At 38.1% G+C, this 16,408-nt stretch overlaps 2 protein-coding genes and 1 long non-coding RNA gene across 3 annotated transcripts; 1 reads left to right on the forward strand and 2 right to left on the reverse strand.

Moving 5' to 3' along the window:
- LOC145613826 (uncharacterized) lies at positions 1 to 915 on the reverse strand. The gene has a single exon (XM_081668873.1). The coding sequence runs from the start codon at positions 913 to 915 to the stop codon at positions 1 to 3; it is 915 nt and encodes a 304-aa protein (XP_081524999.1).
- A 5,509-nt stretch (positions 916 to 6,424) lies between these two features.
- On the forward strand, positions 6,425 to 7,943 carry LOC145615555 (uncharacterized). Its single transcript, XR_014107294.1, has 5 exons — positions 6,425 to 6,673; positions 6,783 to 6,845; positions 7,149 to 7,237; positions 7,331 to 7,423; positions 7,659 to 7,943. It is a non-coding gene; the product is annotated as an uncharacterized LOC145615555 (long non-coding RNA).
- Positions 7,944 to 9,406: 1,463 nt separating this feature from the next.
- LOC145613827 (uncharacterized) lies at positions 9,407 to 13,506 on the reverse strand. Its single transcript, XM_081668874.1, has 2 exons — positions 12,086 to 13,506; positions 9,407 to 11,780 (listed from the first exon to the last, which is right to left on the reverse strand). The coding sequence occupies exons 1-2, from the start codon at positions 13,504 to 13,506 to the stop codon at positions 9,407 to 9,409; spliced, it is 3,795 nt and encodes a 1,264-aa protein (XP_081525000.1).
- Between the last annotated feature and the right edge of the window lie 2,902 nt (positions 13,507 to 16,408).

The raw sequence follows: 16,408 nt of genomic DNA on the forward strand, positions 1-16,408 counted from the left end.
TTAACAAAAAAAAGCACAGAAATCGCAATGCTCTAACCAAGAAGCTTTACACCTAAACGGATAAGGGCCTCCTTTACGATTATTAAAAACAGAAACAAGAATAGGGCAATGATCAGAATAAGTACGTGCAAGATGAGATACCTGAGTGTTAGGGTAGGTGTTCAGCCAGCTCGGGTTCCCTAAAGCCCTGTCCAAACGTTCTTGAATAAGATCAAGCCCTTCTCTTGCATTATGCCATGTAAATGGGTTCCCGGAGAAACCAAGATCCACCAAACAAGCAGCTTCCGCGAGTTTGTTCAGATCAGAGCATTGAGATTGTCTAAACCGAAGCCCACCCGACTTCTCTGAAGGTTTAGTGACCTCGTTTAGGTCACCCAAAAATAACCACGGGGTGTCATCCGGGGGAAGAGTAGCTTGTAATTCATTCCATAGTTTATGTATTTTAGCAGGAGTAGAGGGAGCATGAACAACAGACAATAGAACCTCCTTACTATCCGGAGTGAATTTAAATAAAGCATGAAAATAATTTTTCGTTTCCCCCTCCACATAATCGATCAAATCAACATTTCTATTATACATTAACCAAATTCCACCTCTCAAACCATTAGGATTAATGAATTGGAAAGCATCAAAGCCCAGCAATTTCACTATTTTTTCAGCACGTAAGCCATTACTTTTTGTTTCTAAAATAATGAAAATACTAGGCTTGTGAGTAGCAATTACCTCCCATGCATGAGGAATAAAATCGTTCCTTGTAGCTCCCCTTACATTCCAAAGTACGATCTTCATGTTTAAATCAGGAAATTCTGGAACAGGATTACCTTCGCAAAATAGGATATCAAATTTATCCCATTCGCTCCATTCTATTGTTCGATCCATCTGAACAATGTCGTGCATTTTCAATGGTAGCACCATTGAATCCAACTCCCTTATTGTGTTCTTTGTTTCCCAAAAATTCACCTCTAATTGCAACCTCACTATCCCTTTTCGGATCATGAAGATTTTCATATGGTGATCGGGGCTTTCTAGATCTTGCTCGCTATTTCCCAAAGTGAGATTGACTATTTGAGGGTTGGAGGGTGGAGGAACCAGAGCGTGAGGGGGGTAACTTGGCCATGGAACCTGTTGTTGGTACCACGGGTTCTACGGCTGTTGAGGAGCAGGGGTTTGAATTGGTGTCTGATTCGAAGACGAAGGACCGGGGTGCTGCAGTTGTGAGCTCATAATTTTGGTTATCTGAATCAATGTGTTGTACATCAATTCTATCTTCGCCGGGGTCGGCGGAGACTCGATCGATGACCATAGCAATGGAGACGATGGGTTGGGAGAAGGTTGAGACGGAGGAGTTGATACTATTCTGGCAATTTCTGCCAGTGACATGGTCGGTTTGAAGGGGAATTAGGGTTGAATCGGAATTGTGGGTGAAGGTGGAGGGTAATGGAATGTCGGTGCCGGCATTCTCATTGATAGGGGTTGCGCAGGGGTTATCGGTAGATCGTGGAGATTGTGGGGTGTGGATAGCGAAAGGTTGGTTGATGGTGATGGTGGATTGCGCGGCGGCACAACAGGATCCCTCCGGGAGATCCTTGCTGGCCGTCGTGGTGGTCGGACTGGTGGAAATTTCGCCTTGTTCTTTTCCATTGTTGAGTGTTTCGTTGAGTTGTGTTTTAGTGTTTAGGTTATCTTGAATGATCATATTCTGTGAGATGGGAAGTATTATAGAAGAATTTGAAGAGTCTGCATGCAACTCCATTGAAGAGGCCGAGTTGCTCACTGCCAAATGGCATTCAAGAGCTTTGAATGGAGTAATAGAAGGTGAAGGGGAAGCGTGTGGGTGAGTAAAATTGGGGAAATATTTCCGGGATTTTGTTGGTTTATTTCGAGAAATTGCTCATCATTGTCTTGTAATATTTTATTCTCTAAATTCTAATTGGGTGGAGAAAGAGTAGAGGATTCTAGCAAAGCAAAAGAGTTGCTAGACATTGTTTCCATGTTATGAGTCTTTGGAAGTTGAGGTTGTTTATTATTTTTCATAGTTGGACTAGGATTGGCTGTAGTGGGCTTTGTAGAATTGGGCTTTAGAGAAGTGGGCTTCAGGGGTGAGCTATTATTTGGGCTGTTGTTGGTTCTAGAAATAGAATTAGGAGAGCTGCTATTTTTCTTTGGTAAGGACTTAGATTGAAAATTTCTTTTTTTATTACTAACAATTGTCTAAGGGCCATAATCACTTGAAATATGGGGGACATTGACCCCTAAATCATGGTTAGTGGAGGAAGATGGTATGTCAATGTGAGTGGGAGAATTAGACTTTTCTAAGATAGTGGGAGGAATATTGGTAGTGGAGGTTGAAGACTTTTCATGCACTATAGAATTTGGAAGAAGGCTTTTGGCATTATTAACTAAACTTACGGTTAGAGGACATTTTTCTTTTGAATGACCAATTTTACCACAAGAGAAACAAAGACATTGGATGTTTTCATACTCAATGGCTTGCCAACCATTCCCAACCCAAACCTTAGAAATTAAAGGATTAGTAAAATCAATTTCTAAATATACTCTTGCATATCTAGTACGAGTAAGATGATCAGTAGCATAATCGACACGGAGAGGGTTACCTGCAAGTTTGGCTATGTCGAAAAGAGCTTCCTTATCGTAATATTCCACCGGTAATTCAGGGAACCTGATCCAAACGGTCATTTTATCAAACGGATTCATGGAAGGACGGAAATTTGGCTTCCATTTTGTTATCATTAGATAGTGATCTAAAATGAACCAAGGACCACCTAGCATTGCTCTTTCATAATCATCTTGGATTGAAAACCTAAATAGATAAACATCCTTTCCGAGATCAATAACTTCAAGAGAGCCTTTAGGTCTCCACATGGCCCTAACTCTTTGAGTAATAAAGGAAGGTCTAACAGATATCCCCAAACACTTCCCCATTAGAGTTAATTTCCATGGTTTTCTTAATTTGACTAAGGTATCTTTATGAAAAGAAACCGCCTTTGCAGGATCAGGATAAGGAAGATCATTATCTTCCCATTCAGTAGAAGAAATCACAATTTTTTGAGCTTCTGAAAACCATTGTGTAGAAGCTTGAACAGCCTCACGAAAAGACTGTTTAATCAAAGGGTTGTTACCCATATTTTTTGGAATTAAAGGAATTATAGTGGAATTCCCTTCTGGTGTGTTACTTACCTGCTGATCATCAAGCATGACAACATCTTGATGAGTAGTGACCGTTGGAATACTAGCATCTTGAGCAATTGTTTCCTGACTAAGTAACATATTAGTGTCACCTTCGATCATATGATCATTGATTTTCAATTCAACACTTTCAGAACATAAGTCACTAGAACCAAGAAGTGCAACATGCACCTCCTGTAAACCAGTGGTCTCAAATGAACTATTGTCATCCATGGCACATGCAGAAGGACTAAAAGAAACTAAGAAAAGAAAAGAAAAGAACGGGAACAGGACAGGGCAAAGAAGAACTCGACGACCGAATACCTGTAAAAAGAAAAATAATTTGAGAAAGAAAGCAAACAAATTCCCTAACAAAGGCTCCCAAGGGACTCCTTGCCTAAGCAAGAAGTGAAATCCTTGATGACCCTTGAGAGAGAAATTGAGAGCTAGAGAGAGAAGTCATTTTTCAGCAATCCTTGATGACTAATGCTTTGATAATTAGTACATCATAATAATAATGTTTTTCCTTTTTAACTTACTCCTATTTCTATAATGTGATGCAGAAACTCGATTTGGTAAATGGAGTGATCTTGACTGGAGGAGTTCGAAAATATAGCTCTTATCTTTCGGTTATCACAGGAATTCTTCAGGTGGACATTTTACATTTTTACGTGCATATATATTTTCACATGTCAAAGATAAACTTTACTCGTACATATTAATCCCTCCTAATCTCCTATTATTTCCCCCGGCCCTCTCCTCTTTCCCGACTTAATTAACCACCATCATAAATTACACAATATGACAGACACTACCATAATGATAAATTATACAAAGAATTATATATGAGACAAACAAAATTAAAAAATGACAATTAATCACTTCTATATGTAAGGGTGTTTTTTATAAGTAAAAGTAAAGTATGACTATTTATTAATGATAATATTCTTCTTTGTCATTAAAAAAAAATAATAAATAAAAAAAAGGAAAAGGAAATATTGAAAGGAATAATTCCACATTTGCTACTTCTTCCACATTTGCTACTTTTACTCAAAACAATCCCATCATTGAGTAATCTTGAAACAAGCCCACCCCCCCCCCCCCAATGGGCTCAAGGTGGGGCTATGGGTTTAAGGTCCACCGGTGCTGTTGGGTGGGATTCAGGTGAGAAGGGGTGGGTTGGTGTTCAGAGTGCGATTAGGTAGGGTGGGGTTCTTGGCCTCTTGGGGCAAGGGTTAGATGTGGGGTCGGTCGGTCAGGGGGGCCAAGGTTTGGTTGGGTGTTTGAGGGTGGCCTGGCGGTTAGTTATAGTTGTGGTTTTGGGTGGGGTCAGGTTGTGGTATGGTGGCTGTGACGAGTTGGGGGGTTAGGAAGGGTGGTGGTCATGGTGGGCTACCATGGATGATGGTGGAGATCGGAGGTGGGAGGAGAAAAAAAAAACTTTTTACACACGTTGTAAGTAAACGAACCTGTTTTGAACTTATGAAGGGCAAAATAGGCCTTGTTTCGAGAGTAATCAAATGTGATATTGTTTTGAGCAAAAGCGGGAAATGGTTGGATTATTCACTTTTTCCAAGGTAAAATAGGAAACAATGAGACGAAAAGTTAAAACATGAAACAATATCATGAAAATTTGAGAAAATTTTGAGGTATTTTATATTATGGAAAGAAAGGTGCAAGTAAAATTATGTAAAATCTATACTCTATATTAAAAAGCGTTCCTAAAACAGAATATGTTCCACTACGTGTCACTTTTTTTAAGTTCGACATGTCAACAATATGTGTCACATGTCACTATAAACATGACATGTCACCTTCACAACATGGTTTGCATCTAAAAAATGCTTATATAACAAGACTTGAACTCAAAACCTTACCATCTTAGCCATTATTAATTGTGTTTTTTTATCCAACAAAATTATAGTTAACTTAGATAAGTTAATTGGTATTTTATTATATTATTTGTTTCCATTATGTAATGATTGAGTTTGATAACTAAAAAATGTTTATAGCAAGACTTAAACTCGAAACCAACATTTACAAACTAGCAACCCGAGGCATCGCCTGGGCCACACACTAGTTGAAATTAAATGTTAGACACAAACACATTAACCTGATTCAAAAACGAAATATTTTTAATGAGTTGTTTGCTACCCAAAACCTAATTATATTTGAACCTACATAGTACAAAAGAATTTGATTTTAACTTAATGTTACTTGCAATTTTTTTTACCCAATCAATTTTGGATAATCTAACTATTAGGTAAGGGATGTGTCATTTTATATTCAAAACACAAGAATAAGACATCCTATAATTTGTGGATTTTTAACCTCTAAAATTGGCATGTCCCTCATGTTGATTAGTTTCTATGTCTTCTGCAGAAAGTAAAGGAGAAAAATGATGGTGGAGAACACTTTCCTCTCTATGCTATCAACCTAGGGTTTGAACTGTTAATAGAACTCATTAGTGAGGTATGTAATTTTGTTTGCATTTTTGTAATTGATTTAGGCTTTTAAACAATCTTGAAATGACTACATATTTTCTTTACCAATCAATAAAATTTGTGAATTGAAAATATAAATGAAGTTATTTACTTTTATTTATTTAGAGTAATGCTATATGAATAAGAGCTGCATATAAGCCTTTAACATACTTCCTTTTTTAGTATTAAGTTGGAAATTTATCGACAATTCACGAGTAAATCGGTGTAATACATGTTTATTTATTGTCAATTCTTTTCATTTTTAGCTTCTTATATGCACCATATATCTTATTCTTTTTTTTTTTTTTTTTAATTGTATGCACTATATATAGAACAATGATGTTTTGGAAAGTGTTGATGCACAAAAGTTGACAACCAAACTTCAATTTGAGGATGTGCCCGTGAGAGGAACTGTTTTGGGAAGGTAATTTGTACACATTTTTATCTTTCTTAATATTGCAAATTAAATTCTAGCCTACTAAACTAAGCATTTTACTAACTCTTCATATATTTTTAAATGTTTTTATACTTTGTATTTATTTTTCTAATATTTGCAAATTTTGGCAGTTTTCCTTTATATCTAAGGAATAAGCTGAAGTCGGATTGCCTTGTTTCACTCAACAACAAAGTAAGTTCAAGACAAATTATATAAATCACAAAGATCATGAACTTATGGTTAAGATTGGACTACTAGACTAAGGATGTGAACTACTATTTCCTACCCAATATGGTAGCTTAATATTAGAAGAGGACAAACATATTTAACACTGATATTAGCTATCTAATTTGCTGCCCAATTTACTTCTGAATTATAACGTCGAATATTTCAACAACTATTATAGCATAATCATTCATTATTGCTTAAATAGTTAGGATAATGATTTAGTTCTAATTGAACAACGCTATTTCAACAGTATGGTATATCAAGGGAAAGATTCCTTAATGATAAACAACTATCTGGTTTCTTCAAAGCCATTACCACTTCAAAAGACAAGAATAACAAGGTACGTTGTATGAATTGAAAAACCCTTTAATTCATTTTTTCTCTTACTTGGCTAAAAGCCTATTATGTGAAAGTTTCTTAAATTTTTGTGTTTTTTTTTTTTCCTATAGGATTTTGTCACCACAATACAAGCTTATGACTACCCTATTGTAGGCTTCCAGTGGAATCCTCAGGTTCATGGTTACTCCTTCAATTGTTTTTTTTTCCCTTTCTTTCCAACTTAGCCGTCTTAGCGAGCTAAGCTAGACACTTTGAGGATAAATCTTCTTATCTACAAAGTATCTTTAATATAGTAAAGATTGAACCTCCAATCATAATGGTGGAAAGTTCTTTCCTTATCATCAGACCAACATTTTATTGGTAAATGTTACATATCTGTATTTGTAAAAGCCCTTTTACTACTCAGTATAGTACTCACTAATTATATGATTTTTTGAGAATCCAAGATTAGCTAATTAATTTGTCCTTGGATGCAGAACAATGCATTTGAATGGGGGTTGCCCGAAATTCCACACTCTTTGTATGCCATTCAAGTAACCCAATATGCCGCAAGCTACCTTGTTAGGTACATATTTTAAAATGAACAATTGTACTTTCTCAAGAACTTATATATACATGCTACTTTATTTTCTAAGTTTATTTTTGCATCTTTTATCAGTGAGGCTAGGAAGTCTCGCAATGAGCCAGCTGCTGAACAAATCCTTGACAATCTCATCTACAAATACGACACTTACTACTCCGGAGCTAACGGGTTAGTTACCACCTTCATTGTGTTGTTTCGATCAATCGATCCACCACGAAAGATGATCAGTCCATACGTATATCAGAAAAATGCATTATATTTTTGAAACTGTGACCGTCTGACCGGTCTTGTGATAGCCAAAGTGGTTGCGCGTTTGAATTTCACGACAAGCAATTTAATTAGCACGATAGTCATTTGGTAAACTCAAATTGTTGCTAATACCATATGTTTTGAAAATGTGCAGGAAAGGATTTGATGAGACATACTATTTTGATGCATACGAATCAATGACTTCACCGATTGAAGCTTTGGCCGAAGAGTAATATTTCAGTTTCAATTGTAATGTGAATGTAATGTTTTATGGATAGCCTTTTTAGCTTGAGAGGCAGACATGATACTCTTCTCTTTTGTTTAGTACTTTCATCTTAGTAAGGGGTTTACACACCCAAATTGCAATCAACCGTCCTTATATTTCTCCTCTTTTGTTAGGGAAATTTGACATTTACTACCTAAAAAAGAAACTGTCATTTATAACTCGTAAAAAAGTTGTTATTCCCTCCATCCCCTTTTAATAGTCCCTTATGGGCATTTTTTACGGGAATTAATAAACACAAATAAGAATAGTTAAAGTACATTGAAAAAATAAATTGACATTAGGTATGCAAAAAAGTAGAGAGAGAAAGTAATAAAAGTACATTGGAAAACAAAATTTACATTGGAAATTTAAATTTGCACAAGTATTGTTGCAAATTGGAGGGAATTTTGTTAAAAAATTAATATTAATGATTGTTGGAAAAAGCAAATGGGGTGAATATTTTGGGGCTAAAATTTGCCCATAAGGGACTATAAAAAAGGGGACAGAGGGAGTAAGTGTTACACTTACCAAATCCGGCCGTGTTTTGATAAGTGTTACACTCCTTTTTTGGCAAAAAACTACATTAAAATATTATATCTCTCTCCTCTCATGGTCCCGCCTAAACCCACTATTATTTTTTTTTTATTATTATATATTTCCTCTCACATTCATTATTTTTCAATAATCTATGAACCCCACTATCTTTCTTTTACAATTTTTTAATATTCGAACTACCCCACTTACATCTTATTTATTTAATCAATTAAATTGCCTAAAACTATGTACCGGTCAAACTGTAACACTTAAAAAAACACGGAGGGAGTAATTACTACCCTAAAAAGTGATTAATTTGTATAATTACTACCTCTATCAATTTTCTGTCGGATTAGCTCAATTATGACGTCACTTATCAAGTTAAATATAATTAGCATTTAAGCTAGTTAGGGAAACTATTGATAATTAATTGAAATGGGATAAAAATGACATGAATTACATTTTTCTTCTAATAAGTGACGCCATAAATTTCATTTTTTGACTAAAAAGGTTATTAATAGGTCACAAAGATGGAAGAAAAATGACATAAACGTCACAATTGGCACAATTGAGCCAATTTCCCGAAAAATGGTTGGACATAGTAATCGTGCAACTGTTTTGGTATTATCAACTATTTTCCTTGTGCAGTAACAACTATTCCTAGTACTTGAATATCGATAGCTTTCTTGAATAATGTTCTAGGAAAAGATGTAATCAAATACATTGATCCAAGCAAACTAATTCAAGACCTAAAGAACGTGAAGATTTCTAGAATATGACTTGCATTGTAGTTAGTCTTCTTGTTGTAATTAAGTGTGTACGAATAATTCAGTTAATTGGTGAAAGGTTTCTTGATTAAAGAGTAAAAGTGTTGTAGGTATCAAGCACAGTTCATTGGTACTTACCTAGGATAGTACCAGTTAGTTGGTAAATGTTTGTTATTTCCAAAGGTTGAGGCTAAATTCCGTCCATAACATATTTTAGTAAAGAAAATATTTGTCAACCAAGTAAAATCGTGTTTATTTCTATTTTTTTTTTTTTTTTTTTTTTTTTACGAAAGAACTATCTAAGAAAAATACAAACTACAACAGAAAGAGACAAAATTAGAAATGAAAAAACAACAACTGCCGTCGTCGAGCACAACCAGCTAACCAATGAGCCAGAGAAACCCAGGACCGAGGAACCTTACGAAGGTCGCACACCAAAAACGACTCAACAACCACCCGCAATTCTAGAATGAGCCACCAAACCGAAATGTCCATTGGACCTGAACTTAGAAGCAAAGAAAGGAGGGTTGCACAATCAGAATGAATTCGAATCTTCAAGAAACCTTTGTGAACCGCCGCCTGAAGACCCCATAAACAAGCTTGTAGCTCAGACTGTAATGCCGACCCAGACAAAAAGGCCCTACTACCTCCTCCCAGAACCTCCGAAGAACAAAGGTCACGGATAACCCAACCTGCCCCAGCCCTACCAGTGGAGCAATCCCAAGCTCCATCAATTATCAAACAAACCGTGGGACTTATACTAGGTAAACCCCTCAAACACAACCATGGATCACCTGAAAGCACATGCGAACCAGGCGAACAAGATCCCAATACAGATTTCTTCCAATCTTGAGACTGGACACAACGGTGGAACCAATCCTCAGCCAAACCTTCAATTGTCCTGGGCGACCAAACCGCATGTTTGAATCTTAACTGGTTTCGGGAAAGCCAAATAGCCCAAATGATAGCAAATAAAGACATAATGCCCTTCCAAAATTTATGAGAATAAAACCGAGAAACGGTGTCAGCCAGCCAATCCCCGAACTGAGGGAACTGCCAAAGATCCCAAAAAAACCCCAACACTCCCGACCGCCATAAAGATCTCACAGCAGGGCAGTCTCTGAAGGTGTGCGACACCGCTTCCCACTCCCGATGGCAAAAGGCACAAACTGGGTCAACTGGACAACCTCGGGAATGCAGAAGGGATGCCATCGGAAGAGCATCATGTAACAATTTCCAGCCAAACACTTTCCACCGAGGAAGAATAGGAAGCCGCCAAAACCTCCGCCACCAGGTTGGTGTCAACCGGCTACCAAAACCAGGGGCCACAGGAGACTGGCAAAGAAAGGCATAAGCCGATTTGGTGGAGAAAACCCCATCTCTGGTGAACTTCCAGTATACAAAATCATCCATTAGCCTCCTCGGCCGATCCAAAGAAAGAATCCTAGCAGCCGACAGAGAATCAAACAACCTATGAACAATCGAAGTATCCCACGCGTAAGAACGCGGATCAAGTAAAGAAGATACAAGAGTCGGTCTAACCGTCTCTGGCGGAAGATCCTTGAACTGAACCTGTCCACCAGGAGCCCAAGAATCCTCTAAAATACGAACCCGAGAACCCGAACCAACCTTCCAAACCAACCCCTTAGACAAAACAGACATTCCTGAGAGAAGACCACGACAACCCCAAGAAGGGCGAGAAACCGAGGACGCAGCACCTCCTGCTAACGAAGGGTATTTAGCAAATAGAAGACGGGAAACCAACAACTGCGGGGATTGAATGAGACGCCAACTCTGTTTTGCTAATAAAGCAGAATTAAACGGTGCAAGACTACGAATACCCAAACCCCCCAGTCCTTTCGGAAGTTGCAGCAACTTAGAAGAACGAAGAGCCATCCCACGACTCGAATGAGAAGATTTCCACCAAAACCTGGCTAACAAATTGTCTTCCCGAGAGCAAATAGATTCTGGAATTTGGAAAACAGACAAAATATGATTAAACGAGGCAAGGAGCACCGAGTTAATGATGATCAGCTTCGCCGCAGGGGAGAGGTGCATTGCAGCAAACACCTCAAGGCGTTTAACCACCTTATCTACAAGAAAACCAAACTCGGAACACTTACTACGACCCAAATCGACAGGAAGCCCCAGATAAATACCAAATCGTGATTCAGACCGAAGCTGTAAACACTTAGACAAATATGCTCGATAATCCTCCGGAGTATTTGGGCTAAACTTTACAAAAGATTTCTGCATATTAAGCATTTGTCCCGAGATAGCACAGAACTCAGAAAGAATATTCATCACTTGTTCACAAGCAGCCGGCGAAACCTGGAAGAACAAAAGAGAGTCATCCGCGAAGAACAGATGTGATATAGATGGAGCTCCCCTCGAAATTTTGATACCATGAAATAGCTCTTCCATCTCAGCTTTCCTCAACATCGCAGAGAGCACTTCCATACAAAGAACAAATAGGTAGGGAGAAAGAGGATCCCCTTGACGTAAACCCCACTGAGGATGGAAAGACTCGGAAGGAGCACCATTAACTAGCACTTGATACGACACTGTAGAAACACACTGCATGATTAAATGAATCCAATAGGGAGGAAACCCAAAGACCTGAAGCACCCGGGATAAGAACTCCCAACTAACCCTGTCATAGGCTTTGTTCATATCCAGTTTCAGTGCCGCATAAAATCGTTTTTTGGCTCTGGAAGCATTCATGAAAGAAATCAACTCATGTACCATCAAACATTATCTGACATTAGCCTACCAAGAATAAAGGCATTTTGGTAGTCCGAGACTAAATCTGGAAGTACACCACGCAATCGATGAGAAAGACATTTAGTAATGCATTTATAGACGACATTACAAAGGCCAATAGGACGGAATTGAGAAACAGACTCAGGGTGATCCACCTTCGGAATTAAAACCAAGAACGTACGATTCCAATCCTTAAGTAAATACCCATGTGCAAAAAAAAAATTGAACAGCGGTGATCACATGGTTTCCTACCTCATGCCAATAGCTTTAAAAAACGCCGAAGAAAAACCGTCCGGACCTGGGGATTTGTCGTCTGCAATGCTGAACATAGCCCGCTTAATATCATCGGTAGAGAAAGGAGCTAGTAAGGACTGGCGATGCGTATCAGATAAAGACGGCAAATGAAGAGATTCCCAAGAAAACCGAGAAACAGAGGATTGAACCGAGGATGGGCATTGCGAGTCTCCACTATAGAGAGCCTTGTAGAAATCCAAGACAATCGAACGAATACCCCTCGCATCCGAAACCCAAGAACTGTCATTATCCCGCAAACCCAGAATACAGTTTTTCCTCCTGCGAGCCTGAACAGTTGAAAAAAGTAAATGGGTATGCTCATCACCAAACGCATCCCATTTCAATTTGGCTCGCTGTTTCCAAAATAAAAAGGCCGCCTGAGCCGCAGCAATCTTCTCCATTCGCACTGTATGGAAAAGGCAACGGTCGTAACGAGAGTTAAGAACAGCAGACGCTTGAGAAACATCAGCAACCAAAGATTTCCAATCAATACCCCACATCTTCTTGTGAGTAACACACCAGGCTAACAAACGATGACGAAGAATACAAAGCCTTCGAGATAAAGAAAACATTCGAGAACCCGGAACATGTATTGCAAAGATAGACCTCACCATGTCTGCCACATCTGCAGATCTAAGACACCAGTTTTCAATTCTGTATGGCCTTTTACAAGTACCTGTAGAAAAAGAATCACTCAAAATAATAGCTGCATGATCAGAAAACAAAATAGGTTGGTGCTGAACAAAAGTAGCAGGCCTATCCTGTAACCAAAGAGATGTAGCATATGCTTTGTCCAATCTCTCAAAAGCAGGATCTGACACTATTCTCCCATTAGTCCAAGTAAAAAAAGGTCCTGTAAAGGGAATATCTATTAGACCCATGTCTAATTTCCATTGTATGAAATCATGACGGCCAGGAATATCCAAATTTCCCCTTACTTTATCCGATAAATATTCAACCTGGTTAAAATCGCCGACTAACACAACATTCGGATAAGTAGCTAAAATATCAGAGATATCTGACCATACCGTCATACGGTCAGAAACATGAGGCGCTCCATACAGAAAAAGGACATATTTTATTACCAAATTCTCCACAATCCGACACAATATTACATGCGGAGAAATCAAAATAGGATCAATCACAACTGGGGAAAACCAAAATACACAAAGGCCACCACTAAGACCTACCGAATCTACACCCACAAAACCTGAATATGACAGGGAAGATAACTTTTGCATTGCAGAATTTACACACACCATAGTTTCAGCTAAAAACACAATATTGACACCCTGAGAGCGGACTAAGGATGCAATGTAAGGAACTTTAGGGGAGTCCGCCTGACCCAAACCCCTACAGTTCCAAGCCACAATCTTCATCTACCTCCTGGTGGCCTTAAACGGGCAGCCACCAAGCCCTCAGAAGAAGAACCAGACCGAGACATCTGAATTGGAGAAGAAGTACCGATCCCTTTACGGTTCTTAAAGGGAAGACAGACAAAATCCGAACCTTTATCCTCAAAACAACACAATATAATTTTAGCAGAACTCGAAGACGATCTCTTCATAGGACCAACTGACTTCACCCATCCCCACTGTTTCCCATGATGTTTGAGTATATCCGACCCAACCCTCTTTACCGGCAATGGACGTCGTGCTAATCTCTTAAAAAGAGGATTCAGGTGTCGTAGAGAATGTAATCTGTGTGAGGAGAATAACGGATTAATCATTTTGGGCTTAGAATTGGGTGGGGGGGTTTTAGAGGGTGAGAAATGGGATGGGGTTGGAGTGCGGGTAGGATTTCGAGTTGGAAGATTAATATGTTCTGTGGATTCAAAGTACATTTTCCTCTTTTTTGGGGAGGAGAAGGGTGAATTATCCAACACAAAGGGCCTTTTTCTTAAGTGGGTACTCTGGGGTTTGGGTGGGACACTGGCTTTGAAAATACTCCTAAGAGTCACTCTAGATGTTCTATATTTTTCAGTCCTTTTTAGACCAATATTTGCATTGGAGAAATTATGATCCTGATCAAATGTTGACGTACACAATCCAAATCTATCATCCACCAAAGAAGTAGGCCTGAGAGAGGTCAAAAGACAAGAATTCTTCTTATGTCCAACTCGATTACATCTAGAGCACATAATAAACAGATTTTCATATCTGATATTAATCCATTTAAAATAGGAATTGCCAATGTCCAAGAAGAAACCTGGTAATAATGGTTCAAAGACATTAATTTGGAGCTTTACTCTAAGCAAGCATGTAATTGAACCTGGCAGGGGATCATCAACACACAGAATGTTCCCAGCCAAAGAGAGCATCGGTCTAACAACATCTATCTTGCATAGATTTAGAGGCACCTCATCAAGTTTAACCCATATAGCAGCCTTACTGAAATTGACATCCCGGATTGAGGCACCCGAAGTCCAAGGTTTGAACACTAGAAGAGCCGCCTGGTACGCCAAAGTTCCCTGCTCCAACATAGCATCTCTATCACTAGCATCTTCACATAGAAACAGAAAGGTATTGTTGAACTTCTGAACTTTAATTTCTCCAAATCTTACCCACTGATATGACACCCAATCCTGAATTCGACGTTCGGAGAAGTGCCGATAGTCTACAAATTTCCCGAGAACTAGATGCCGATGGAAATTGGAGTATTGAGGTTTGTAACAGGACTGATTCCCTCTTGGATAGTTATTAAATTGAGCCGAAGTCATAATAATTAAACGAGGGATAGAGACAATCAAGGAACTCGCAATCAAAAAAACTAGGAATAACAAGCAGAGCTATGAAAATAACAACCACAAAAAACAAAGCCTATGTTGACGCAGAGAACAAAACCATTTAATTGAAAGTAACACTAAACTTTAATCTCAACCTTACGGAGTAGTAAAACTGATTAAGGACAAACCGTCGCCGCTGATATGGAATCGTCACCGGTGAACATGAAGAGCCGCCGGAGATTAACAACAAGCAGCAGCAAATTGAACTAAAGGTAAGAACACGGAACAGCGACTCAAACACCTCCAATTTATTTAATAAAATTGGGGTTTCTGACCAAAAGAGTATAAAAGTTATGTAAATTTGGTGATTGAATTGAATAATTGAGCGGTGGAAATAAACGGTTGTCGGTGATTAACGATGGTTGTGTTAAGGGCTCTAGTAATTTCCTAGAGAGAGAGGCTCTCTGCTAGAGAGAGAGAAAGTATACTTTTACTTTTCTTAAAAGTTTATTTCTATTAGGAGATAAAGTATTGCGCATATATGTTAGGATATATTTCTGGTACTATTTTAGGAAATTGATAGATCGAATAATATAGAAGATGTTCTTCATGCGAGCTACACATTAAGGAAAAGATCTATAATAGGGATAAATTAAACCAAGAAAATCAAATTTTGAAATTAAAAACACAGTCCTGTAATTAGGTAGAGAAGAGAGAGGATGATTGAATCATAAATCATTAAAAGGTTGTCCAAAATCAAGGGAGTTGTCCCTTTATATCAACGCCAACTCAAAAAAAAAATGAATATATAAATAAATAAATAAAATAAAATAAAAAGGTAGAGAAGAGAGAGGATGATTGAATCATAAATCATTAAAAGGTTGTCCAAAATCATAATCCTAATATAAAAAAAATTATCTAATAAGTATAACATTTTGGAGCACCTAAAATGGAATACAAATGTTATACAGTCCTGTAATTAGGGGACGAAGGAATATACTTTTTTGTTGTAATTTTTTCTCATTTCCTTATTCTCCTCATTTATCTACGTCCTTTGATCCCAACCAACAACCACCTCTATCCTCTTCCTTTGATCCCAACCCATGATCCACCTTCATCTACTTCTTCCAATTCCAACCAACGACCCACTCTATCTTCTCCCTTCTTATTCTTCTTCCTCTTCCCACCACTTTCAATTCAACTTCTAATACTCCATTGAACCTTATCGAGCTTTCCTCTCATGAATAACCATTTCCACCACCATATCTCCAACGCCTTTGTGGCCAAATTAAACGAAAATCCTAAGAAAAATTGAAAATACATAGGGCATGGTATGCCCTGAAAAGGTAGGGTGGGTATCATCATCCTCTATTAAAATCCCTTGCCATGTCTGAAGTTCTTCGTTTCCCCATTGAACTTCTTCTATTTTTGCTTAAATTCATTGATTTCTTAGACAAAATTACAATATAAACCCACAAGTTATGATCCCTAATCCTTAAGGATATGAAATGAGGAGCAATAACACTGCCTTACCTCATCAACCTCAAAGGTCGATC

The sequence above is a fragment of the Chenopodium album genome, chromosome 25, assembly GCF_948465745.1.
Source record: "Chenopodium album chromosome 25, dcCheAlbu1.1, whole genome shotgun sequence".
Taxonomy (NCBI): domain Eukaryota; kingdom Viridiplantae; phylum Streptophyta; class Magnoliopsida; order Caryophyllales; family Amaranthaceae; genus Chenopodium; species Chenopodium album.